At 35.6% G+C, this 26,823-nt stretch overlaps 1 protein-coding gene across 3 annotated transcripts in view; it reads left to right on the plus strand.

Annotated features, from left to right (window-relative positions):
- Positions 1-26,823, plus strand: part of MPDZ (multiple PDZ domain protein) — a 145,080-nt gene that overhangs the window by 80,427 nt on the left and 37,830 nt on the right. For 2 of the 3 annotated variants that reach the window (XM_011930405.1, XM_011930406.1), the window contains exons 21-25: positions 1,289-1,487; positions 7,038-7,142; positions 11,646-11,738; positions 18,971-19,148; positions 21,946-22,056. In XM_011930405.1, the coding sequence (XP_011785795.1) occupies positions 1,289-1,487; positions 7,038-7,142; positions 11,646-11,738; positions 18,971-19,148; positions 21,946-22,056 (686 nt within the window). Of the gene's footprint in view, positions 1-1,288; positions 1,488-7,037; positions 7,143-11,645; positions 11,739-18,970; positions 19,149-21,945; positions 22,057-26,057; positions 26,157-26,823 lie in introns of all 3 variants that reach the window. The other variant, XM_011930404.1, reaches the window with a different exon arrangement.

Consider the following 26,823-nt stretch of genomic DNA (forward strand, 5'->3'; position numbering starts at 1 on the left):
GGAACCAAGAAGGACATAATACAGTGCAAGGATTCACACTGCAAAGGCCAGTGTACCCCTGGCCTATAGACTGTGCTGAGCAAGTGTGTTGTGTGTTACTATAACAGGAAACCATTGAAGAGTTGCAACCAAGGGACTGATAGGATATTACTTGTCTTTTTTTGTAGTGGCCTCTCTGTCTTCTGAGGGAAGTATACATTGGAGGAGATAATCATGGAAGGCAGGTGACCAGTTAGGAAGGAGGCTTTTGCAAAAAGGCAAGCAAGAGAAGGTGTTGACTTAGTCTAGAGTTAGTATTTAAATGGAAAATGGTAGGTAAATGGATTCAAGATAAATTTTGAAGATAGAAATGACAGGATTTGGTGTTGGATTAAATACAGGCAATAAGAGAGAGGTATGCATCAAGAAAGACCCCAATATTTCTACTTTGAATAATGGAGAGTAGTGTGGTAGTGCAATTTACCAAAAAAGGGAAGAAAAATGTTGAAATAAAGTGAGATGAAAAATTGCAGGTTCAATTTTATACATGCTAAGATTGCATTTCCTGTGAGACATCCAGGGGACATGAAAAGAGAGCAATTTAATATCCAAATTAGAAGCTTAATGAAGTTCAAAGATAAAATGGAAATAGATTAAGATTAAGTTCACATAAATTCATTTCAACAAACTACTATGCTTTCGGACACCACTGTGATAGGCTCCAGGTATGAAGACTTCAATACAGGCTTCTTGATGCTAGGAACTCTGTGCTATACTTTTATCCTAAGCAACCAACATAGTACTTGGCACATATTAGTCATATAGTAAATAGATCTTGAATGAACAAGTGATAAAGAAATAAGGTAATAGCGGATAATTGCTTAATTATAGAATGAATTTTCTTTTGTAGTCCTTTTATTCTCTTTTATGTGTAAGAGATGATCTAATATTGTAAAACTGATTTGATACTATCATAGTACTTTCCCTGAGAGACCTTTCTATTCAAGGGATCAGCACATCACATGATCTAAATTACATTCATTCCACAATGTAGACCTGTTTGATTTATAATGTATTGACTATATACAAATTCACAAACATTTACAAATTTACTTAAAAATCTTTTTTGTTAGAAACACTTTTTAATATTTTTTGTTCGAAACATTTTTCCTGTTTTTGCTGTGCTTTTTATTGACTAAAATGTGACTCGTATTTTTTAATATATAAATCATAGAAATTATTAAATTCAAATTAAAATGAATCAGAAAATCATGTATTTAATTATATTTGCATTTCTCTTTTCCTGTAGGAATGACAGTTAGTGCTAATAAAGATGGCTTGGGGATGATTGTTCGAAGCATTATTCATGGAGGTGCCATTAGTCGAGATGGCCGGATTGCCGTTGGGGACTGCATCTTGTCCATTAATGAAGAGTCTACCGTCAGTGTAACCAATGCCCAGGCACGAGCTATGTTGCGAAGACATTCTCTCATTGGCCCTGACATAAAGTAAGTATCATTTGGAGCCCAGTTTGGCTTGGGAAATTCAGGAATTTCAATTAATCAGAATTCTTTTTTAGTATACACTTCTGTTTGCGATACAAACGTTATCACATTTTTTTAAACATAAATCACTCAAGAAATTGACTATTTTGGAGTAGTTCTCGATTCTAAGTATAGTTTCTTTGAGACTATAGCAATATTAAAAATTTGGAAACGTTGCTTTGTATTTTTACTTTTACTTCTCCAGTGATTTCTACAACAACCATAGAAGTTGGGGATGCAATGATTCTCACAGAGCAAGAGGGCCTACTTTTAGAATCTTGGAAAGATGTTTGGATTGGCTCCATTATAAGGAATTGTACCCTACCTAACTGACCTGTGTGAATCCTAGAACTAAGACAGTTCTTTAAGGGCCATGCATGCAAAAGACAAGATAAAACAGTGTCCATCTGACCCAAAACTTACCCTTTCTTGAGCTACCTCATGACCCCAGGGGATAGACCAATATATTGGTATGGTCTGTTAGTAGGTCATGGAGGATATTTTGTCAGGAAGTGCTTAAAATTTCCAGTAATCCCATAATGTACTAAAAGCACATCATATATGTGGTTTGGTTTTTAAGTCACTAAACATTCCTCGAGCCAACATAAAAATCAGCTCATTACTTTATTGTGACACTTCATCAGTGTGGCGTTTTCCTCTAGCATTAATCTTTGAATATTTGTTTTTAATGTATGAGGGATAACATCATAAAATAAGAGCTGAGGGAAAGATTGTTTACCTAAAATCGATGTAATGATTACTAGTATGGGGGACATTTTTGTATTAATGTTATTTTACTAAATACATTCTCTATTACCAGTCCTTTTGCAAAGTATGTATTGCTAGGTCTTAGGTAACAAAAGCTGTACAGGCTGTTTTTCATTCTGTGGTCAATAAAAAGGAGAAAAGTATATACCATTTGGAGCAGATTCCTCTGTCTTATATAAAAGAAGTATTATTTTTAGGCAAAATCTTCACTAATGGGTTTTCATATTTTTGTATGCTTTTTTGACTTTTATTTACAGTTGAACAGATCATCAGATCATGTTACTGTTCCTTAATTGCCTTATAATAATTGGAGTACAAGTGAACCTCATTAAAAATGTCAGTCCTCAAGAAAAGAGAAACTTCAAGTGTTTTCCTTACCACTTATGGCCAGTGTTCCATGACATAGATCACATGGAGACTATGTATTTATTGCAGGGGTTTTAGTTTACGTGGATTAGATGTAGTATAAAATGCAGACGACCTAGTAACCGTTCATCTGATTTATTGTGCCATGATATACATTTATGTTGTGTGTGCTTATACTGCTCTGCTGCCCACTTTGTGGCATTCTGATCACCAGAATTAGTACTTGGTACTAGCCCTACCCCTCAGTTCTAATGTACTGCAGAACTTTAAGAGTGGTTAAAAAATAAGACGATTGTGACACCAGTTTAGCATAAGTCGTGCATCTGGTCAACTCTAGAAAACTTTTGAGGTACATTTTCAGTCTCAAAGTCTTTTTTCCCCTTTCCTCATTTTTTTGTTTTGTGTTTCGTTTCCCCTCCGCCACTGATTCAGCAGAATTTACCCTGTCATGTGGGCAGAAGCTTTATTATGACTATCAAAGATATCTAGAGAGCTAGCTTCATAAGTACTTGCTTTAGGATCTCAGGAGGCAAAATGTACTATAGAACCTTAAATTATTTTAATAAAGAAGAAAAATCATACAACCTTCCCTTCTCTGGAAATCAATCATCCATTCATTCTTTCAGTCAGTCTTTCTCTCATATAGGTAAACACACATGCAGACATTCAAACCACATTGATTTCTTCTCACATGCCTTAAAGATGCTCTGATTCAAATGGTCATAGCTTAACTCCTTGACTAATGATAAAAATAAACTAAAATCATCCTTAGATAATGCTTTTTCAGAAACAAAAATATGTTAGATTTTAAAACACAAAGAGCCATTTAGGTTGACCAGGGCTGAGCAGCATGTTCTGTGCACTTTGCATGAAGTGTTTTTGGCCCTGTCCCTCTCTTACCACTTGTTTCGTGAAGCAAAAGGTTTAGAATTACCTTGAAAGCTATGTGAATAATCTTCCCAAAAGGAACATTTAGTCCTTCCATTACTCTGAATGGAACCATAACATTGCCTCGGGCCCATTAAGCTTTGTGCTCATTACCTGAATCTAGGCTCCATCCACATCTCTTTCTCATTATTTTTCTTTGTGAACCTAGCTTAATCTGGGTGGTGGTGGAAGGGTGTATTGTAGGGACTTTAAAAAAAGAGACTGTGGTTCAGTTACATAACTGATTGGTTTTTAGGGAAAGCATTGCTTGTTGAGACAATGCACTGGATTTCTTTTTTGCCATTTACGATAGATAGCTAGGAACTTTTGTGTGTGTGTGTTCATGCATGCATGGGTAGATAATTTGAGTTTCAAGAGTTCAAGAACAGCCAGTTTAAGATCCAGGTTTCATTATTTTCTATGGAAAACCAGATGCGAAGCCTCACCAGAATGCATTCTGTTTCACTTCTCACTCCACCTTGCCAGGAGCTCTTATATTTCTGTAATAATAGCCAGGGTTTTGTGCTTAGCAGCAGCTGCTTATAACATCTGCCAGATAATTACTGAGCTGAATCAGAATTCACCTGCCTTAACCTAAAGTGTGGGATGAATTTCTGATCAAGGAATAAAAGATTGATTGCAGTTACATTTTTTCATGCTTGTTAATAATCACTGCTATAGACACTAGTAAAGAGCAGATGCTTTTCTGGGGGAGGTGTAGATGGGAGGGAAGTGGAAAGGGGGAAAAAAAAAACAACCAGGAGCACCCACTTTTAACTACATATGTATGCATCTCACATTCAGCACAAGACATTGACATTTGTTAACACCATTGTAAAAAGATGCCGCGGCGTATGCTTCACATTCTAGATTTTCTGCAGCACCTGCTGACGATCGAGCCCCCTTTTATGTGTGAGTATCAGTGATTCAAAAGCTCATTATGGCTGTGTGTTACAACTTGTCTGTGAAAACAATTTTGTGCTTTTGTAATGTCCCAATGCAAGGGTAGATCCAGATATGGATTTCGTATATACATTTTGGATTGTTTTCTTTGTTTAAATAAGAACATAAAATCCAACAGAGCTATGAGATTGTTACGTTTTCATATTGTACTGATGATTGTGAACTCTTGAAAATCATATTTTCCAATTATGAAGCTTTCAAGCTCCTTTGTAAGGGAATGATCCTGTCTGCACGTGCAGGAATAGTCTCTACATTAATAGCCATATCACATTTCAGCATCACTAATGGTATTCTTTTTTCTTCTAGTCCGTGTGTAACCAAAAGTTAGTCCATGTGTAACCAAAAGTTAGTTTGAATTTTTAATTCAACTCTCAAATAAGCATTTTCAGTGTGTTTTTGCATCTCATAATTTAGCTTTGGCATTTTTGCTGGCCATTCGGAGGTTTTGTATGATCCTGTGTCCAGGCTTGTGGTAGCATGGCTCTGCATGTTCTGTTGCGTTGTGGGATGCTTGTTCTGGTGGCCTCACTCTGTAGTGGCTAAATAGTTAGGAAAACTGCCATCTCTACTCTTTCTCACTACTATGCAAAGTATCAGAAGAATATTTGTAAATGCCTCCGCTCCTCAAAAGAAAAAACAACTTTGAACAAATATAAAGAAAAACTCATTTTTAACATTGTTTGGGAAGAAACATCTTTACCTTCTTTCTCAAACCAATAAAAAAATTAAAGACTTTGTACTGATTACTATTATTTTTGCTATTCTATCCTGCCTTTCTTCCCTGACCTTTTCCTGGCTTTTTAAACTTATGTTTTATTTATATGAGTTTTACTGAATCTTCAGGAATAATACCAGTCTTCTTCAAAGCCTTTTCACATTTTAGGTTTCATGTTTATCTTTATTTTATTTTGTTTAAAATATAATCAGACTTCTGTCCTGACATAATGTATTGTTTGAAGGGATAAAAGCAAATTTGCTATTCAGTATATTTTTGTAGCTTCTTAGAGAAGGTGTCTTTATAGGTGAATAAATTAAATAGGGCCAGAATTAGAATGCAACTTTTTCAGCCAGCCTAGTCTTAAATCCATTGATCTATACTTTCTGCTTCATTTTTTGACCTTTGAGATAAAAGTGTCATGAAGAGATTCCCAAAGGCTCCATGTATTCTGCCCGAGTGATCAGTATGACCAGGAGAGCTGATGATCTGTGAGAGCGCTCACTTCTATTTGGATTGTGCTTCTCAGCTTACAGTAGCATCATGAAAGTGGCATCCTTTTTGTGGCAGAGGGTATGGAGGTTCAGCAGTGGTGATTTACCCCATGACACTCTGCATGGTAGCAGAACTGTGTCTTCCGACTCCAAACCTAAGTGACCTCACACTTTGAAGTAAATGAGTGAATGCTTTCTATAGAATAACCAATATGTTTGAAATTATGTATACTACTCATTCAGTAAATTATGACACTGGTATAATTTTTTATTTCATTATAACATAAAAGACAATCTTTTTATCTTTGCCCTCTGGTGCTGAGGTTTTGTATACTTATTAACAGATAAATTATGGACAGATGATTTAATACATCTTTGTGATTTCTAATTTTTAGTTGCACAAACATGCTGTATTGAGTTCAGATACAATATTTCTCTTATGTTACTGTTCATTAACTTGAAGATCTTGAAACAGCTTGCTTTAAAAAGTGTGTCCACTATGTTAAGAAGCCTTACAGGAAAGCAGTAAACTTGAATTTTCATGTATCAGTTTCTGAACATTACAGCAGGAGTCAGCATTTGGCTCAGTGTCTTCCACATAATAGGCATTCAGTCAGTACTTGTTGAATTAGTAGATGGCCATTCACGTGTAAATAGTAGACTTTTTTTCGAGACCAAAGTGAATTTTAAAAAATTGCTACAAATTAGTAAGTCTTTCCATAAACTCAAATGGTTTCGTCTCATAGTTCAGACTTGAGAGTTCATAACTTAATAGAGCTAACGTAATTGTTGATAATGCTTGTTAATCTCTGGAATTAATTATGTATGATAGAAAGATGCAAAGTAATTTGTGATATTCAGCATTTTAATAGAGTATACCTAATTTGTTTCTGCTGGAGATCCCAGAAATCTTTGGGCAAAATTGGTGTTATTATTGACAGTTATTATTCTAGGCATTTATAGATCTTCCTAATATTAAAAAAATTGTTGTTAGCCTTTTCATTTTACAATATAAATAATTGTTTTCCTTCCCTGCCTGTTGATTGGTAAACACATAGTGAATCAGAAACATTTAAAAACTTAGTTTCTGTTGTTATTCTTCCCTATAGAATACTTTATCCTATTGAAGTTTGGATTCTCTGCTGAATATACTGATTAAATGAGCTGTGTGAAAAAGTAGGGAGAAAGGGATAATATGATTTGTTTCCTTTATTTTAGAAGCTTTTCCTAACAGGCAAAATATTATTTCCCTTCACTTCCATGGATTCTGGTTTCTTCCAGAATTACTTATGTGCCTGCAGAACATTTGGAAGAGTTCAAAATAAGCTTAGGACAACAATCTGCAAAAATAATGACATTGGATATTTTTTCTTCATACACTGGCAGGTAAGTGAAACATTAAATCAAATGCAATGAATGATACAGCAAGTTGTAGAGAATTTGGAATTCAGAGTCAGGGAGGACTAGAGCAAAGAAAAGGTCTCAATCCTTTTCTTCTTCCCTTTCCTTCAATTATATAAGCAATTATTATATCGTATGGAAAATTTGAGAAATATATATTCAAATTAATAAATTAATATTTAATTCTACCACACAATGTATCACTTTTAACATGTTGATTTTTGATAATTTGTCCCAAATGAGTATTATTTCATTAATTTCTTAGAACCTAAGAAATTGTATGATGTTTCTTACTCTTTTGTAAATATTATCAAACTTCTTCAGAAATGTTATTTATTCTTTTATTAACAAGCATACAAGTTCAGAAACTTTTTTTTTTTTTTTTTTTTGAGGCAGAGCCTCACTCTGTTGCTCAGGCTAGAGTACAGTTGTGCCATTACAGTTAACTGCAGCCTCTACCTGCTGGGTTCATGCATCCTCCCACCTCAGCCTCCCAGGTAGCTGGGATTGTAGGCATGTGCCACCACGTCAGGCTAATTCTGTATTTTTTGTAGAGATGGGGTTTCGCCATGTTACTCAGGCTGGTCTCAAACTTCTGAGCTTAAGCAATCTGCCCACCTCGTTCTCCCAAAGTACTGGGATTCAGAGGCGTGCACCACCATGCCTGGGCCAGAACATTTTTTATTTGTAATTTTCTTGCTCTTTTGGAGAATGTTGAGCTGAACCTGTTAGCATGTATGCATGTTAGGAAACAGTGTTTTTGGCTTTTTAAAGGCACTTGATATACAATGTATTAAGAGCCTTTATAAAGGGAACGTTTTCTTTTTTCTTAGGAAAGGGAGGAACTGGGTTTTGATGCTGCTGCTGACTGAGTCAAGATCAGGGAGAGAAATAATGTCAAATCGCTTTTCCATGAAGATTGTACCATTCTGCACTCTCAGTTGTGGACCTGTGTTTTTCAGTTGTGCTGGCAACTGACTACCAAATTTCTTGTAAGCATGTGGTAGAGCAGAAATGGCCTTGCAAGCACTCTGAGGTCTTCTCAGAAGAGTTGTACCATTCTTTTTTTTTTTTTTTTGAGGCGGAGTTTCACTCTTGTTGCCCATGCTGGAGTGCAATGGCGCGATCTTGGCTCATTGTGACCTCTGCCTCCCGGGTTCAAGTGATTCTTCTGCCTCGGCCTCCTGAAAAGCTGGGATTACAGGTGCCCACCACCACGCCCAGCTGTTTTTTTGTATTTTTAGTTGAGATGGGGTTTCACCATGTTGGCCAGGCTGGTCTTGAACTCCTGATCTCAGGTGATCCACCCGCCTTGGCCTCCCAAAGTGCTAGGATTATAAGCGTGAGCCACCATGTCCAGCCAAGTTCTACCATTCTTTAGTGGATGTCAGAACATCCCAGAACACCACGGTCTTCAGTGACCTTACATTCATTGTGATCTTGCTTCACTGCTTCCTCTGCACATTACAGATGACTACAGAATACAGAAAGTGTCAGGGAGGGGGAAGGTATGTTATTTGTTTAATAAAGGGAAGTAATGGCATGGTCTTTGGGGCCTCATGAATATTATAGGAAAAGGAGTATAATTGTCCCTCATTATCTGTTGGGGATTGGTTTCAATACTCCCCACAGATATCAAAATCCACAGATGCTCAATCCCTTATATAAAATGGTGTAGTATTTGCACGTAACCTACACACATTCTCCCATATACTTTAAATCATCTCTAGATTCCTTATAATACCTGATACGATGTAAAGGCTATGTAAGTTGTTGTTATATGTATTTTTTTAAATAATGACAAGAAAAAAAAGGGCACATTTGATACAGATGCAACCATCTATTTTTTTCCCAAATATTTTTGGTTTAATCCATGGATGTTGGACTCAAGGATATGAGGGATAGAGGAGACAACTATATTTACTTTACACTGTACAAAGCTCAGCCACACTCCAGGATTTCCACTGTTGGGTTAATGGCATGAGTTGATTATAGTTTCCCAGTGCTTCCTGTCAAACTGGTAAAACAAATTATTTCAATGTCTCTCTGAAATGTTGTATCAAATGACTGACTTAAAGAATACACCAGCTAACATCTGAGTCTTGTTAAGTTCTAGGGCCTTAAAATACTCACAAGTTATTAGAAAGAAAGCCACTCTGAGCACTGTGCTTCCTCTAAGCACAGAAAAGAGAATAGCCTGGATTGTCCTGTGCTGTGACTAGCTGCTTCACTGCAGAGAAAGTATATTTTCTATGGATATCAGAATGCTTAAAATAGAGCAACTAGATATGCATTTTTGGTGGAACAATCTGCAGCAGGGAAAGGTTAAGTAACTTTCCCACAGCTAATGAATGCCAGAGCCAAGCGTAGAATGTAAGCATAATCCATGTTCTTACCATTGGATGCAAGGAAGGAATTGCAGAAGTCTACGAAGCATGCACCATATAAAAATATGTGACCATATAGCATGGAAGTTAAGAACTCAGGTTTTATGGTAAGATACCCTCGATCCAAATCTCACCTATGCTGTTTTTCTGCCAGTGTCTTTCTCATCATGTGTCTTTCTCACCATGTGACTTTCTGCCAGTTACTTTACGTGGTACCTATTTGCAGATATAAAGAGATCTACTTATTATAGTTGATAAAAATTTTATTGGTATTCAGTGGTTTAAGACAGTGGAAAAGCAGTTGATTGACTTCTTTCTTGGCTGAGTGCATGCAGGAAGACATGACACTGGAGTCCCTGAAACCACACACTAAGATGAGTAAACAATAATCAGCACATGTAGGGGAGCATATATGGGGTTTGCGAAAGGATTCAAGATTATAGAATCATCTGAAGAGACCGGGGTCCTTTTATTGGATTATTCAGGATATTCATCTTCTTGTACCTAAAAAGGAAGAAGCAAGATGCAATCTGGCTACACTGTTTCTGAATAGCTCCCACTGCTTAGGCCTTAGGGCTGAGGACCTCCCCACATCCCCTGGCTGTCACTGAATATTTTAAGGACTGTTTCTAAGTTATAATTCTTGTCTGTCTTCTAAGTCAGCTTTCTTCATCACATATTCTTTCCTGTTGTATTTCCAGAAGGTTAGTGCTAGTTTTTAACCTCTCTGCCTTGCATCCTCTGGACGAAGATTTCACTTTTACTATTTCTCTGTCAACTCTTTGACATCATTTTTAGGATCTCCCTCTTGGAGCTCTTCCCGCCGTTCCTACCCTAGTGTCAGACTTAGACTCTGGGAACCGTAGCCTCATTCAGAGCTTTATTCTTTAATTGCACAGGAGGGAAATTCAAACACAAAACCAATGGGTAGGACCTATAGCAAATAGGTTTTACTCTAATAGCTGAAAAACAAAAACTTAACATTCGGGTCTAAGAAAGAATGAGATGTTCTGGGAGAGCCTGGACATTTGCTTGCCAGAAATGTTGCGAAGCGCATTAAAGCTTAGATGGATGACTGGATTAGATGACTTCTGATCTTGAATTCTAAATATTACATCATTTGAGAGAGTTCAGTATTCCTGTCAGGGGAGAATGGCTGTAATTTTACATACTTTCTTTTGATTCTTCAATTTCTGTAAATATCGACTGAAAACATTTGTTGAATCAGAATTTTTATAGCTGCCTTTGCTTTATATGTGGACATGTTTCTTTAGAAATCCAATTTTTACCACAGCCAAGGCACAGGCCATAATCAATGTAACCATTCTCTGTTGTCCTCACAGCACCATTTATTGATACAAAGTATTCCATTGGACTAACAAAATATGTCTTGATACTGTTATTGTTGTACAGTTTTCTTTACAATCAGTAGACTGGGCACATTTTGTTACATGCCTGGCATTTGGCAAAATCTAAATTGCTACAGAAGTGGAAGAGTGACCTTGAACACAGATACGTTGTAAACTGCTTCCCTTAAGAAGTATTCTGTGCCAGGTTCCTCTGGGGTGAAGCTGGACCATAAGCATTTCACTTAATTTTTCAAAAATGGAAAGAAAATCATTGGTCCATCCTTAGGAAGCAGAGATACTAAACTCTTGGCAAACTTGAGGAGAAATTCATTCAGGACAGGGTTCAGGGCTGTGCATACATGCTTAAAACCTACATGGTACTTCTAGCTTCTTGCACATTATAGAAATTTAAGAAATGCTTGTTCAATGGGTTTTCTTTACAAACCTGGCATTTATCCCATTTTCCCATTCCTTTCCTTTATGCTCCCATGTCTCATCAGGGAAAAAACAGACTAGACAAGAGTCTTAGTGTTCAGTTCTATGCTATGGTAGGTTGATTCTAAAGCAAGGTTTTAATTTTGTTTGGTTAGGTTTTTCTTTCCCCCAATGTAAAAATATTTTATACTTAAGGCCGTGTACGGTGAAAATATAAAGCAGTCCTGCATTTTTAGCTAAATCAATAGTAGAGTACATATAATCTTGCATGTTTTTACTAGGATTTTGGGGTACTCATTGTGTAATTCTTTAACCAGAGACATTCCAGAATTACCAGAGCGAGAAGAGGGAGAGGGCGAAGAAAGTGAACTTCAAAACACAGCATATAGCAATTGGAATCAGCCCAGGCGGTAAGGACTTTTTCTGTCTTCTGCCCACTCAATGGATATATAGGGTTTAAAGATAAGCAGGTGTGGTTTCAAGTGTGGATTACAACTTGCTTCTTGTCACATCGGGTGAGTTGTTTAATACTTCTAACCCATCATTTTATCATGTGTACAGTGGAGAGAATAATGTGTATCACACAGGGTTAAAACCAACATATATGGAGAGATCTGGCACATAGTAGGAACTAAATTAAAGAAAATTATGCATAGATAGTTGGAATGGATTACATTCTGTAGAGTTTGATCTTAGGTATACCAAAAAGTATTCATTTAAATTTTACCTAGCATTTGTAGAAACTAAATAGGCAAACATATATATCAAAACGTGTGTGTATGTGTGTGTGTGTGTAAAAGCACCCTTGTAGGCTTGTTACCACAGGCCAAGTTTATCCTAAGTCATAATCTGTCTAGGACCAGTTTCATGTATAATAGATAAGATGACATCCTCAAATATACTTAGATGTATCACGTGCATCACTAAAGCATATTGATGTGTTTATACTGAGTAAAATCAATTTTAGTTTAATAGGAATTTACTGAGTCCTGATTATGGACCTAGACTTAAAGCCAATGATTTTGTGAATAACAAGGAAGTAAGTAGAAGATGCAAATCCTGCCTCAAGAAACCTCTAATGTACTTGGCTGGGCAAGATGTAGAGACACATGAAACAATTTAAGAACACAAGATATTTCACATTAAGAGTAAAACACAGGTAATCAGTGGACATCCACCCCAAACTAAAGGTCACCATCACAATGGTGCTTTGTATTTAGTAAATATTAATATTTGTTACATGAATAAATAAAATGCTCGAGAGAAGAATATGTAATATTCATAAATGCCAGTACAATTTAATGATTTCCCCTGCCCACCAGTGATAACCTGTAGCCATCACATTTAAATATTTTTAAAATATAAAAAACATTATTTTATGTTGCTTTCAAAGAAGCAGCATGGATTTTCAGCCATCTAAAATGAATTTCTTATTTCACTTTTTTCAAAAGTCACTTAGCTCACTTAAAAACTCCCATCAAGCTCTCTATACTGCTGCCTACATTGAGAACAGGGTATAAGTGCTAGATCTGTGGCAAAAAATACATTCTGAGGTGTTAAGTGTCATATTTATTTGTGGTTAGAGGTGGAAATAAGTTAAATGAAACTGTTTTGTAGCAGGTAGTCACAGTGATAAACTTGAATTTTTTAGGAGGGCAGTAATCACAGGAAAAAAAGATGGGTTGATCAGTTTTAGAAACAATATTATAAGAGGAAAAGTAGATTTTAGAAGGTGGTATAGTTTGGCTCGGTGTCCCCACCCAAATCTCATCTTGTAGCTCCCATAATTCCCACATGTTGTGGGAGGGGCCCTGTAGGAGATGATTGAATTATGGGGGTGGGTCTTTCCCACGCTGTTCTCCTAATAGTAAATGGGCCTCACGAGACCTGATGGTTTTAAAAACGGGAGTTGCCCTGCACAAGCTCTTTTATTTGCCTGCTGTCATCCACTTAAGCTGTAACTTGCTCCTCCTTGCCTTCTGCCATGATTGTGAGGCTTCCCTGGCCATGTGGAACTATAAGTCCAGTAAACCTCCTTCTTCTGTAAATTGCCCAGTCTCGGGTATTTCTTTATCAGTAGCGTGAAAATGGATTAATACAGAAGGCAATATGCAAAATGGTTGGTGTCAGTAAGAGCCATGTTCAAACTTTGGCTCTGGTACTTTCTAAGACAAGTTTCTTAATTTCTGCTAGGTCTCTGCTACTTTATCTGTAAAATGAGGTTAATAATAGAATCTTTCGTATTTGGGGGAAAATTCAGTGTCATCTAAAATCCTCAGCAGAGTGCCTGGCACATAGTGAGTCAGTGGTTGGCTTTGTCTATATTGATAAAATATTTGTCACTGGTACCTAAACAAAGAGAAAGCCTTTGACACAGGAATCGTGAAATTTTCTTATGAGAAAGAAGAACATAACTTCTGGACTGGAAAATTTTTATGCTTTTAACCTTCATGCAATCCTAAGATAGCTCTAAAGGTGCTAACAACCTTACATGAAGAATATGTCCAAAGTTTCCATAAATCCTTCTAAGAAGGTACTCTGTACTTACTAATGTAGTGCTTCCCCTAGATGCACTAAGCTACTTCTAGGGGAAGTTCATAGAGCATGAGAAGAAAGCTTAATGGAATAACCAGAGCTTTTAATAAATTAGGAGTTAGTGTTGTTAACATGCTTCATAGCATTGGAAACGTAATGGGACAATCATTCATGAAATCAACAAAAATTTAATTTGTTTGAAACTAGAGAATTGTTTTTAGCAAAATACAAATTTTAATATTATAAAATAGGTTATATTTTATTTTGCATGTGATTTTCATTTTATACAATTGATATTATACTACTACATGTATTTTCCATTTTGCTTCATTTTTCTCTCAACTCTTACGTTTTGTAAATCTGTCAAGCTTGATACTTAAAGATCTAATTCATTCAATTTAGTTGTTGTGTTGCATTTCAATATATGAATATACCATAGTTTATTAATTGTCAGATTCATATTAGTTAATAGTTATTTGCTATTATAATAATTCTGTGCAGTAAATATGCTTATTTCTTTATACTTACACATGAAAATTTATCTAGGGAATATATCCAGAGTGGAATTGGAATTGCTGGCCTATAAGTTTATATGCATTTTTTACTTTCAGTTGTCAAATTGTTTTTTAAGGTTGCTATACCAATTTGTTTTTTTTTTTTTTTGAGACGGAGTCTTGCTCTGTTGCCAGGCTGGAGTGTAGTGGCATGATCTTGACTCACTGCAACCTCCTCCTCCCGGGTTCAAGTGATTCTTCCGCCTCAGCCGCCCGAGTAGGTGGAACTGCAGGTGCACACCACCACGTCCAGCTAATTTTTGTATTTTTAGTAGAGATGGGGTTTCACCATGTTGGCCAGGATGATCTCGATTTCTTGACCTGTGATCCACCCACCTCAGCCTTCTATTTCTATTTCCAGTATATGAGTGTTCCCTTTTCCCCACATTCTTGTTACCACATCATATGATCATTTTTTGAAAAGTTTTTTATCAATCTAATGGGTGGAAAATGGCCCCTTTTCTAAATCAACAAGGTGTAGTAGGTATAACAGGATTGATCAGGTAGGGTGAACATTTGGTCATTTGTTATATGGATTGAGTTTCAGTTTCATATCTTGCTTTCATTACTGCAGTAATCATCACCTTCATCACCACCACCACCACCACCATCATAACGAGTAATAAAAGATTTATTGGTTGCTTATTATGTGCCAAAGCTTTGGTTTTGGACTCTACATGTATTAATTAATCCTCACAGAAACTCTGTTCAGAGACTCTTGTTGGCTGTATTTCACAGCTGAGAAAAGTAAGACAGAGACTAAATAAATGCCCTGTGTCACATAATCATTAAGTAGCAAAAGAGCAGGAGTGGCACCCAGAGTCTCAGTTTACATCTCAGGCAATCTGGCCTCAGAGCTGTGTTTAACCTGTGTCTTCCTGAATTTCATTCTTTTTAAACCTGTGTGTAAATCTCAAATAGGCTGCCATTTTTTTCCCCTACATAATGGTCTCTGAAACAAACATATTCTGTAGTTGTTTCTTTTCTAGGCCTCCTTTTTTTTCACTGTGTTTCTATTCTCTGTTCAGTGAATAATGAGTTTGGTTTCTCACTGCTGTGTCATTTTGGCAGTTCTGTCTTTGATTATCGTCTTCATTGTTTTAAGGATTTACAACCTTTACTTCCAGGGAGGGTATTTTGCTATCTGTGCCAAAACCTATGAGACCTAAGGTGCTATTATCCAAAGGTTACTTAACCTCTCTGTGTCTCTTCTCTTTGTGAAATGGGGCCAGTAAGAATGTCTACCTTATAGGTATGATATGAAAATTAAATGAAAGTATATGTAACTTACTTAGAGAATAATACTGAAGACATGGTAAAACCCTTAATAAACATTTGCTGTTACTTATGTTTTTTTGTATTACTCAAGAAGTCGTAAGAATCACTTTCTAATTTGCACCAAACACTAAGAGCCCTTGGAGACATTTTCTTTCCTTCCTTCTTTTTTATTTTTATTTTTATTTTTAAGAAAAGAGTTAAGGAGTCCTACCTATGTATTCTGGATTGTTAAATATGTACACTTGTGGCTGAACTTACTATATGTAAAATGTACTATATGTGCAATGGCTAAACTTACTAACTCCTTTGCCATTTTGCTTTAGGAACAGCTTCAAGAAAACAGGGAAGGGACAGTTGTGGTGGCTCATGCCAGTAATCTCAGTGCCTAGGGAGGCTGAGACGGGAAGATTACTTGAGCTTAGAAGTTCCTGAGCCCAGGACGTTGAGGTTGGAAGTCAAGGCTGCAGTGAACTATGATCATGCCACTGCACTCCAGCCTGGGCTGCAGAATGAGACCCTGTCTCAAAACAAAAACAAAAACAAACAAAAACAGGGAAGGATGGTGGATGTTGGTTCTTTTCTGTCACAGAATTTCTGGAGTAAGAGAAAACAATGAATAGGATTTTAACTAGTTTATTAACAAAGATTTTATAAGATCAAGGATCATGGTAAGATCCTTTCAAACTAAACAGGTAGAGTTTCTAGAGTTATAGATTTGCAGTCAAAAAAAAAAAAAAAAAAGGGTTACTGGCCAAAGGAAGATGTGCCTCAGCATCTGCTTTCATTTCACCTGGTTCCTGTCCTCTCCTCTCTGTGGTACTCTTTCATCCCCAGCCTCTTCTTACCTCAATCATTTTGCAGGAGTCCTTACTTCAACCTTTCCTCTTCTCTAGGAGCTCCTTAAATGTCAGTGTTGAAGACATGTTTGACAGTGCTATCTTATCCTACTTAATGTCCAACATTGTCTTCCTTTGTGCAGCATGGAGCAGATTGCAGGGTCTCATCATCTCCTTAAAGTTCTGTTTGGTCTGTTTTCCTCCAGCAACCTGAGCTCTGACTCATCTCGGCCAAAGACCTCACTGCAAATCACCTTACTCTTTCTTACATCCTGCCTTTTCACAAGATGCATGTGCTTTAAATATACTCATAGCTTTTATAGCTATTTGCAGTTATTATATATGAGTTCATGTCTTTATTTTGTGGGTATGGGAAATGTATTCAAGGCAGAGGAATTAGCAAGCTCCAAGGCCCCAAGAGGGGAGCATGCCAGATGAACTTAAGGAATAGTAAGGAGATGATGTGGTAGCTAGAGTGGAGAGAGAAAAGTACAGAGCCCATGGCAGGTGTATTAAGTCTGTTTTCATGCTGCTGATAAAGACATACCCGAGACTGGGGAATTTACAAAAGAAAGAGGTTTAATGGACTCACAGTTCCACATGGCTTGGGAGGCCTCATAATCGTGGTGGAAGGTGAAAAGCACATCTCACATGGTGGCAGACAAGAGAAGAGAGCTTGTGCAGGGAAATTCCCCTTTATAAAACCATCAGGTCTTGTGAGACTTATTCACTATCATGAGAACAGTACAGGAAAGACCTGCCCCCATGATTCAATTACCTCCCACCGGATCCCACCAACAATATGTGGAAATTGTGGGAGCTACAATTTAAATTGAGATCTGGGTGAGGACACAGCCAAATCGTATCAGCAGGGGAGGTTGGGGAGATAGTGAGAGAATCATACCCTGTAGGATTTTGTCAGTCACTGTACTTCATGTCCTGACTGTTAGTGACCAGGTCTGCCTTGGCAAGAATGACTTCTTCTACAGAGGTGACTTTCTGACATAGTGTGTGCAGGGGTGTTCTTTCCCTTGATTTGGTTGCTAAGCTTAGAAGCTACTATCTGTTTAGCAGTAGCTGAATTTTTTGATTGCTTAATATATGTAATAATCATCCTTTTACACTGGTATGTGCTACAGCCTGGAGTATGAGTCCAGTTTTACTTATAACAAATTATTTTCAGAAATACATTAACATATTATTAGATTCTACAAGACACATAATTGAGAAGGTAAACTATCTTGTTTTACTACTAGTAAAACCTTAATAAATTGAGCAAAGTAATATTTGTAAAAATTAACATATATGACATTTTACTTCATTTTGTTAAAATATTTTTATTATTGTTTTAAGCCGTCTTAACCATTTTTAAGTGTACAGTTCAGTGGCATTAAGTACATTCACATTGCTCTGCAATCACCACCACTGTCTATCTACAGAACTTTTTTTCATCTTGCAAAACTGTAATTCTATACCCATTAAGCAATAACTCCCCTTTCTTCTCTCTTCCCATCCCAGGCAACCACCTTTCTACTTTCTGCCTCTATGAATTTGGTACCTTTAGGTACCTCATAAGAGTGAAATTAAATGACATTTGTCCTTTATTTTACTTAGATGACTTACTTCACTTAGCGTAATGTCTTCAAGGTTTATTCATATTATGGTATGTTTGAGAATTTCCTTCTTTTTCAAGGCTGAATAATATTTCCTTGAATGTATATAGTATTTTATCTACTCATTTCTTGATAGATAATTGGTTTGCTTCTACCTCTTGGCTATTGTGAACATGGGTGTATAAGTATTTCTTTGAGATCCTGCTTTAAATTCTTTGGTTATAATACCCACAAGTGGAATTGCTGAATCATATGATAATTCTATTTTTAATTTTTTGAGGAAACTATATACTCTTTTCCATAACAGCTGCACCATTTTACATTTCTACCAGCAGTACACAAGGGTTCCAAATGCTCTGCATCCTTATTGATTTCTGTGTGTGTGTGATTTTTTTTTAGTAGGTAGTAGCCATCCTGTTGGATGTGAGATGGTATCTTATTGTGCTTTTTATTTGTATTTCCATAATATTTAGTGATGTTAAACATCTTTTCATGTGCTTATTGGTCATATATATATATTCAAGACACCTGCCCGTGTTTTATACCACTGGTTTTTTTTGTTGTTGTTGAGTTTTAGAAATTCCCTTTGTATTCAGCATATGAATCCCTTATCAGATATGTGATTAGCAAATACTTTTTTCCTTTCTGTTGGGAGTATCGTTGATGAACAAAAGTTTTTAATTTTGATAAAGTACATTTTATCTGTTTTTTCTTTTGTTCTCTGTGCCTTCGGTGTTATATATAAGAAACCATTGCCAAATCCAGTATCATGAAGCTTTACCCTTATGATTTTTCCTAAGAGTTGAAAATTTTATTTATTTTTTAGGGTGGAACTCTGGAGAGAACCAAGCAAATCCTTAGGCATCAGCATTGTTGGTGGACGAGGGATGGGGAGTCGTCTAAGCAACGGAGAAGTGATGAGGGGCATTTTCATCAAACATGTTCTGGAAGATAGTCCAGCTGGCAAAAATGGAACCTTGAAACCTGGAGATAGAATTGTAGAGGTACCCTCCAGCGAGCTTTCTGTGCTAAAATTTTTCACCTGCTGCATCCTTTGTACCAAGGGAATTGTCATTTTCATACTAGTTATTCAACCCAGCATTCGAGTAAAATATGTGTGTGGTTAAATTATTTCTTTTTGTTTATTTTCATACATAATTTTCTCTTATGTATATAATGACAGATTATATGTTTTGATATAGAGACTGATGTTTGGAGATAAAGCCAACCATTTAAAAAAATTGGCTCCAAGGTAAAATAATTATGTTCTGTTTCAAAGAACAAAGCACAATTCTCAGGGAAAAAATTTGAATTAAGATTATATAGACATACAATGTATGTCTATGTACACACACAAAATGTAGATATAATTAAGTTATTAATGAGGTTGTATTTCAAGAAATACTTTATTATTATCATTTCATTGCAGATAAACTTTGTTGGATGAGTGTTTTGTTTTTTTTTTTTCCCAAGTGAGTCTTTTTTAGTAAAATATTTAATGCTGAGACCTCAGTTACCTTTCATGTGAATCTTTCTCAGTCAAAGCCAGGATCTCCTTTTCAGTGCTGTATTCATCAGTGAAGACTCTGTGTGTGTGCCTGTGTGCATGTCTGTGCACATATATGTGTATTTTGTTACATGTTAGAAGCATGTCAAGTTGTGTGTAATCTCTTAATTCAAAGCAAAGTTCAATATTTTAAATAGACTCTCCTCTCAGTCACTTGCTCATTTACTCAACAAATATTCCTGGAACAGCTGTTGCATTCCAGGTGCTATAACAGGCTCTGGGCATCCCACAGTAAACAAGGCACTGTGCCTGCCTGCCAAGTGGGACAGACTTGACAAGTAATCAAGTCACTTCAGAACAGTGTGATAAATTATTTGATCGGGATAAGCATAATTTTATTTAGAAGGATAGAGAAAGGAGTACCTGACCCAGATTTTCTGAGTTTTCAGGATTTACAGAGTAGACTAAAAAAGACAACTTCTAAATAAAGATAATTTTATTAACACTGTAATGACCATTATATTTACTTTATAAAAGTGACTCTCATTTTCTAAACCCATGTAACTTACATATTGGAATACTTTAATTGTTCAGAAGAAGATTATAACATATCAACCATGACTTTAAAATGAACATTTGGATGATTGATTGATTGATTCCTTCGTTGACTGACTGTCTTTGAGAGCCTTAGATGGAAGAAGATTGGGACCTGAGAGAAAACAGGGACTAAGTCCTTTTTTTGATGACCATTTATAAGGAAGAATGATAGGCTTTTTCTCTCTCCTGCATTCTTTCATTAGATGATATCTTAGACCCGTTTTAATGAACTCCTTTATGTAGGACACTACCTAAAATTTCACATTTTGGATTATCACTAAGAAGTTTATTTTACGCATACCTCACTATTAAATACCTTTGACCTAAATAGAAAAAGAGTTTTGTTTTTTTTTTTTATAGACAGGAAAGGTCATAATTTGCTCTCAAATGTTGTTTAAATATATTTAAAAAGTTAAAACTCCCCTTTAAAATGGAAAAGAAAGAACTTTTTTATGCGTTTTAAAATACTATATGCAATTTAGCAATGATTTGTGCCGTATTGCAAGGGCTTTTCTAGTATGTAGGAAGCCTCAGTCCTCTGTAATCCCAAGGATTCTAAAGCGTGTCCCTACTAAGAGTTTCTCAAAATGTATGTAGACTAGGTGAGTGCAGATCTGCAAATCATTCCATTCTGAGAATGGAATGCTTTGGACTTGAGCAAAGATAATTAACATCCTGTTAAATTTTTCCACGAATGGAATATATAGTAGACATATGGTAGACGTGAATACTGACTTTTGTTCTACAAAAAAGTTAGAAGCTATTTTAATATGCACTGAAAAAATGTTGTCATCTAAGTATCAACCTGAGGGAGGTTTTCATCTAAATCTATATAATTCTTTTAAAGGTGGTAATGTTCTGTGCAAAGATCTAATAATGTTCTTTTCTAGAATTGTGTCCACTGTGGGTTTACTCTTCTAGTAATATTGTATATATCATAACATGGTAATTGGAAATGATCAAATGACACTAACATCCTATAGTTTTCTGATAGGATTAGCATTTGGCCTTTTAAACTGTTTTCCTTCTTATTCATAAAGTGTGTAAGCTGAGTTGATCATTACTCAGGCAAGCCATGATCAACAAAATTTACAAGATAACTTTCATTGTCAAACTATGTAAGAATTACTAACAAATAAACACAATTTCTTAGCTTCCAGCTCCTGTCATATCTACTGCGAGGACTCTTTTGCAAAACTAACCTTACCATTATCTGATTTTTCTGGATATCAGAATTTTGTTTTGAACTTCAAGTTTCCCTGTACAGAGAGAATTACACAAGACATCTCCCCTTACTTCCCAAACCACCCTATAATATATTAGAAGAAAATTAGTACAGTGACTTTCATGATGAAGACAGTGCTGCCAGATAGTTCCCTCATATTATTTCTTTAATGATACTGATTTTTTAATTTGAAGGAGCAGCTGAGCAATGTAAGGAATGAAGAAGCAGAGCCTTCATTTCAACTAATTGTGACTTGAACTAATTATTGGAGACAGAGATATGTGTCCAAAGCAAGGGACCACAAGTCCGCTGGACAGACAGAAAGTTCTGCAGCTTCACATGTAGTCTCAGTTATTTTTGATATTAAAACAGATTTTCTAGTCTAACCAAGTACCCCTAAAACTCCATATCCACACATTTTTTTGTTGTTCTATAGATTCTTGAAATGTTAAGCTGAGGCCTTCCATTGCAGGTGGATGGAATGGACCTCAGAGATGCAAGCCATGAACAAGCTGTGGAAGCCATTCGGAAAGCAGGCAACCCTGTAGTCTTTATGGTACAGAGCATTATAAACAGACCAAGGGTAAGCAAACACAAAGGGCAAGGTAGGCATATCCAAACAGTGTTCAACTTGGAATCTAATGTATCAAGGGCCAAGTTGTCTGGATGAGCAAAGATAGTGATTTTTCAAATCTCAGAAGACTTGTTAAAAGTTTGTTTTGCTTTCTCAGAAATTGAGTTGTCCTGTAAATCCCTTCCACCATGTTTAATAAAGACTTTTAAGGTCTGTTGAATATACACAGAAGTAGGATTTATCAGTATCTCTAGGTATCTAGATGGTTAATTATTAGTATTCATTTTAATCACAAAATACACAAATTATTAAAAGAAATGTGGCATCATAATTCAGATTAATCGTCTGTGATCTCTAGTGGAGCCCCTTAGAAGCCAAATAAATGGCATTTTCTTGAAATTTATTCTCTAGACAGAATCTCCTGCTTATGCAATCCCATAATCATCTGTGAATGATCTTTCACATATTTGTGTATCCCACTGAAAGTTAAATTTGCACAGGGTAGATTTGGTTTGTTTACAAGTGATTTCATAATTGCTGTACTCTAGCCACAATCACTGTGTAGCTTTTCATCACTGTATAGCTATTGGTGGACAGAAACCTACCAACCCATTTTGCCATCAGTCACTACAGGTAAAATAGCTTTCAAAAACATTTTAGAAAATGTAAGTTACATTTAATGATTGTTGTTAACAAAAATACAGAGCAAGGCTTTGGATTTGATATGACTTGATGCTGAAGATGAAAATTTATGCCAAGAGTTTAAAACTATTTTTTTGACTCCTTCTTTGTGCCTCATGAAAAAAAAAATTCACATGCAGCAGTTATGAAGCATATTGGATTCACATACCCCTTTGAAAGTTCTTTAGAAACATACACATCCATTCAAAAATTGCATACCATTTCCTAGATGTCCTGAAGCACTTACAGGCTCCTTTTTTGGGTTTAAGTTAACAACCTCCATCATAGTGATTCTCTTTGAATTACCTGCTTACTAGCTTTTAGGGTTGGTTGTCTTTAAAACAAAAATATCAACATATGTGAGGGAAGTTGAAGGTATCATCTAAAACTTAAAATATGTAATTTTATCTGCAAAATACATTTAATTTAACTTGTAAAGTTAAGAATTTAAGATATTAGGGCTCAGTTTAACTTCTGAAATTAAGAATTTAAGATATTAAGGTTCAAATGATGAAAATAACCAACAACTCTTTAGATGAGCTCTGTCAAAGTAACTTACCAATATTCTATGCATGGACTGTAAAGTGACCAGATTTATTTTACTGGCCCTTCCTTCTGTTGTGAAGACAGGTGTAACTCTGGTCTGGGTTTACTGTAAAGAGTGAATCTAGTAGTTTTTAATGTAAGCACTTCAACATCTGCAATTTTTAGTCATTCAGTTGTTTATTGTTAGGTAATAATTATCCATTCAGAAAGAAAATTTGCCAAATGGTAGGGCTGCATCATGCTGCATTCTTTACAGAACTATTCTATTTGTTTAAATAACTATAAATCCTTTTACATTTGTTTCCATTTGTGTGTTAAACATAGACACAGCATAATAATGTTAAATGAGTGTTTAAGTTAAAGCTATTTTTTGTGGGTGGGTTTTAGTCCTTTTTTTGTTTTATTTATAATTTACAATTTTTATGTCATTTGGGACAATACTATAAATTGCTGAATAGTGATTCTCAATATTGCTTTAAAAACTTAAAATTACAAATATTCCTTTCAGTGTCAGGCACATTTTCCAATGAGCTGGGAAGACCTTGTCTCATACACCTGGAAAATACCCTTATTTTGCTCTCTGAGGTATAATGATACCTGATTTTATAGCAGTTGTTCCAGGATAAATCTTGTTATGAATGACATATTTAGTCAAGTCATACTTATTTTGCTTTAGAAAATTAAAATTAATTTTGCATTTAAAACGAGATATATTTTGTTTCAATGATTTACTTCCTTATGGGAATAATTAGGTCTCCAGTAATCTAAAAGGGACACTCACAAATGCACATACTTAAAAGTCTCTTACTGATAATTGTTTTATCTGTAGTTGTAGGATAAAGCTCCTAGGAAATCTTAAATGTAAGGTGAAAAGCCAGTCAGTTGCTTTGGCCCTTAGGGTCTTCACGAATCAGAAACTTCCAGAAGTAGCCCTGATTATTTCACCTGTATGACCCTTCACAGAATTCAGTCTGACCGCATTTTCTCACTGAAAGGCAGGCCCTATTTAATATGGACTAGAGAATGTTTTTGTCTTCCCTGTGCTGTTTCGTTGTTAATATTTCTGCTTTTCTCAGCCCTTGAGACTATAAACAGAAGTATCATCATTTATTTTTTAATAAGAAATAGTTTGTTTCTAAAAATCTTTTCCTAATAATAGAGTAATCTACCACTGTATCTGCTGTGCCTATGCTATAGTTTTACACTTTGCTATCAGGGCCAAATTCTAATCCTCTAAGATCTGCAAATTGAAAAGAAAACAGAAGTAATAAAAAAATTATAAACTAGAGCTTTCTTTAAATATTCCATTTGTTGCTAGTTTTGTTTTCTAGTGTTCTACAGAATTGTATAGTACACTGAAAACCTAAAAATCCCATGTAGGGAGATTAGAAATAATCTCCACATTCCATAGCATTGAATTACTTTGCCTAGGATGTATTTGTCACCTCTGCCTAGTCATTTCTTCCACCTTAATAAATGGTCATGTGTCTTGGTATTTGTGATCTTCTCTTTTGTAAAGCAGGAGTTGACATTTGAAACTGAAAAGCCGAGAGAAAGTTGAGATGAGCAGAAATGTCATTGTGCCCATTTCTTTTCCTGTCTTCCCTCTGTAGGAAAAACATTGCAAGAAGAGCAGATTGAAAGGGTAATGTGGCATAAGCTTCAGTGCAGGCATACTGAGGATAGAGTCTTTCCAGAGTGTTCTCCCATACAGGGTGGTGTCACATGACAACCTCTCCCTATACTTGACGCCTGCCAGTGGGGCTTTTTTATAGAGAGAAGTAACACAAACATTTAATTGGAGCCAAAATGAATTTTAAATGTCTGCAATTTCCCCTGAAAGATATAGTCAATAAAAGAAAAAGATAGCGGGTGTGAAAAGAAGGAGAAGAATTTATTGTGCTAAGGAAATTACTTTTTTTTTTTAAACTATGAAAATGCTAAATTCTATCTGGCAGTCATCCTGGCTTTAATATGTATTTTCAACTCTAACAGTCTGGCTCAGGGCTTATTACTGGCAAGCCACAAAACCTCTGAGAAACACTGTAAGGCAGGACTTCAAATATTGTCTAAAGCCTTATAAATTCTCCAATAATATGGGCAATTTTATAGGAAATTTATTTATAACATGAATCTCCATGTTCCTACCTCCACAAAAACTGGGCAGAAATAGAGAACACCACTATACAGGAGTTCATTTTTTAATAAATTAATGATTTTTTAAGTTAAAAAATACAGTTGCTCTAAAGCACTGTCAATATCAAGTCAAAATATGAAATTTTCCTTACTGGGAGACAAAATAAAAGAATAATGAAGGTTACCAATTAACTAGCAGACCAAATTATAATTTGCATTCTAGACAGATTATTTTTAAATAAACATAATTAGCTTTTAGATGTAAATAAAAAACTTGTATGGTTTTAATGTTGAACATGTTTACTGATATTCGTGAAACATGTATTAATATATAAGATGGGCAAAATATATATGCTTCTGTTAGTAATACTGAAGTCATTGAGCAAAAATAAAAGAAATTTGGGATCAGTTTGACAACTAGTCTCCTGTGTGGTCTGTGACCTGATTTAGACTCAGGTATAGATTTAGGTCATCAGAAACAAATCTTTAGTTCCAGACTATTTTAAGATGTTGCTATTAATGACTGGATCTGATAGGATCTAGTTTCACACAAGCAGTTCTTTAAATCAGTATGTGCTTTGCTTTTAAAACTGAGTTGTTTTCAATACATTTCCTTTGCGTTCAGCGCCTCTTATGTTTCCTTTTAGAAATCCCCTTTGCCTTCCTTGCCGCACAACCTTTACCCTAAGTACAACTTCAGCAGCACTAACCCATTTGCTGACCCTCTACAAATCAACGCCGACAAGGTTGGATAATGCCCATTGTCTTGCTGTTGGTTGCCTTTTGCAAATGTTTTGTTCTTTGTTACTGCTGTGTCTTTGTCCCGGTTCACTATTTACTACATTTGGGCAGGAAAAAAAAAAAAAAAAACCCTCAAAGCTGTTTGGAGTGGGCATGCAAATCCTTTCTTAAGCACATTTTCCTGCCAGAGAATATTTATTTTTATTGCTGAAATTAAATGGCCCTTCTGAAGAGTAAGGGAGAATCATGAGTCCAATGCTTTTCTTTCATTTTGGTGTGATTTAAAATTTCTGATATTTAAATTTTTGTTAGTTGCCAAATGTATGATACGTTCACATAGTTTCTTTAAAACCATGTGTTGATTTAAATCCTTTTCAGACTTCTACAAGGTGATCATAAAAGCTCTTCCATGAGTTAATCACTGCACAAATAATTGTGTATGTGTACATGCAGGAGTCTGTTGAATATTCATGAAGCATGCCCATGTAATTGCCTGAATCAGGAAACGTAACTGTTTCAATGCTCGTAAATCTATACTTGGATCTTCTCATTTTCTGATGAAACTATAAAACCAAAATTGAAACAAAAATTTACAAGAATTCATATACCATAATTTGATCATGAAAAGAAAGAAAGCAGTCAACAATTTTTTTTTTCAGGAAACACTTTATG

Source organism: Colobus angolensis, unplaced genomic scaffold (genome assembly GCF_000951035.1).
Source record: "Colobus angolensis palliatus isolate OR3802 unplaced genomic scaffold, Cang.pa_1.0 Scaffold86, whole genome shotgun sequence".
NCBI classification, from domain to species: Eukaryota; Metazoa; Chordata; class Mammalia; order Primates; family Cercopithecidae; genus Colobus; species Colobus angolensis.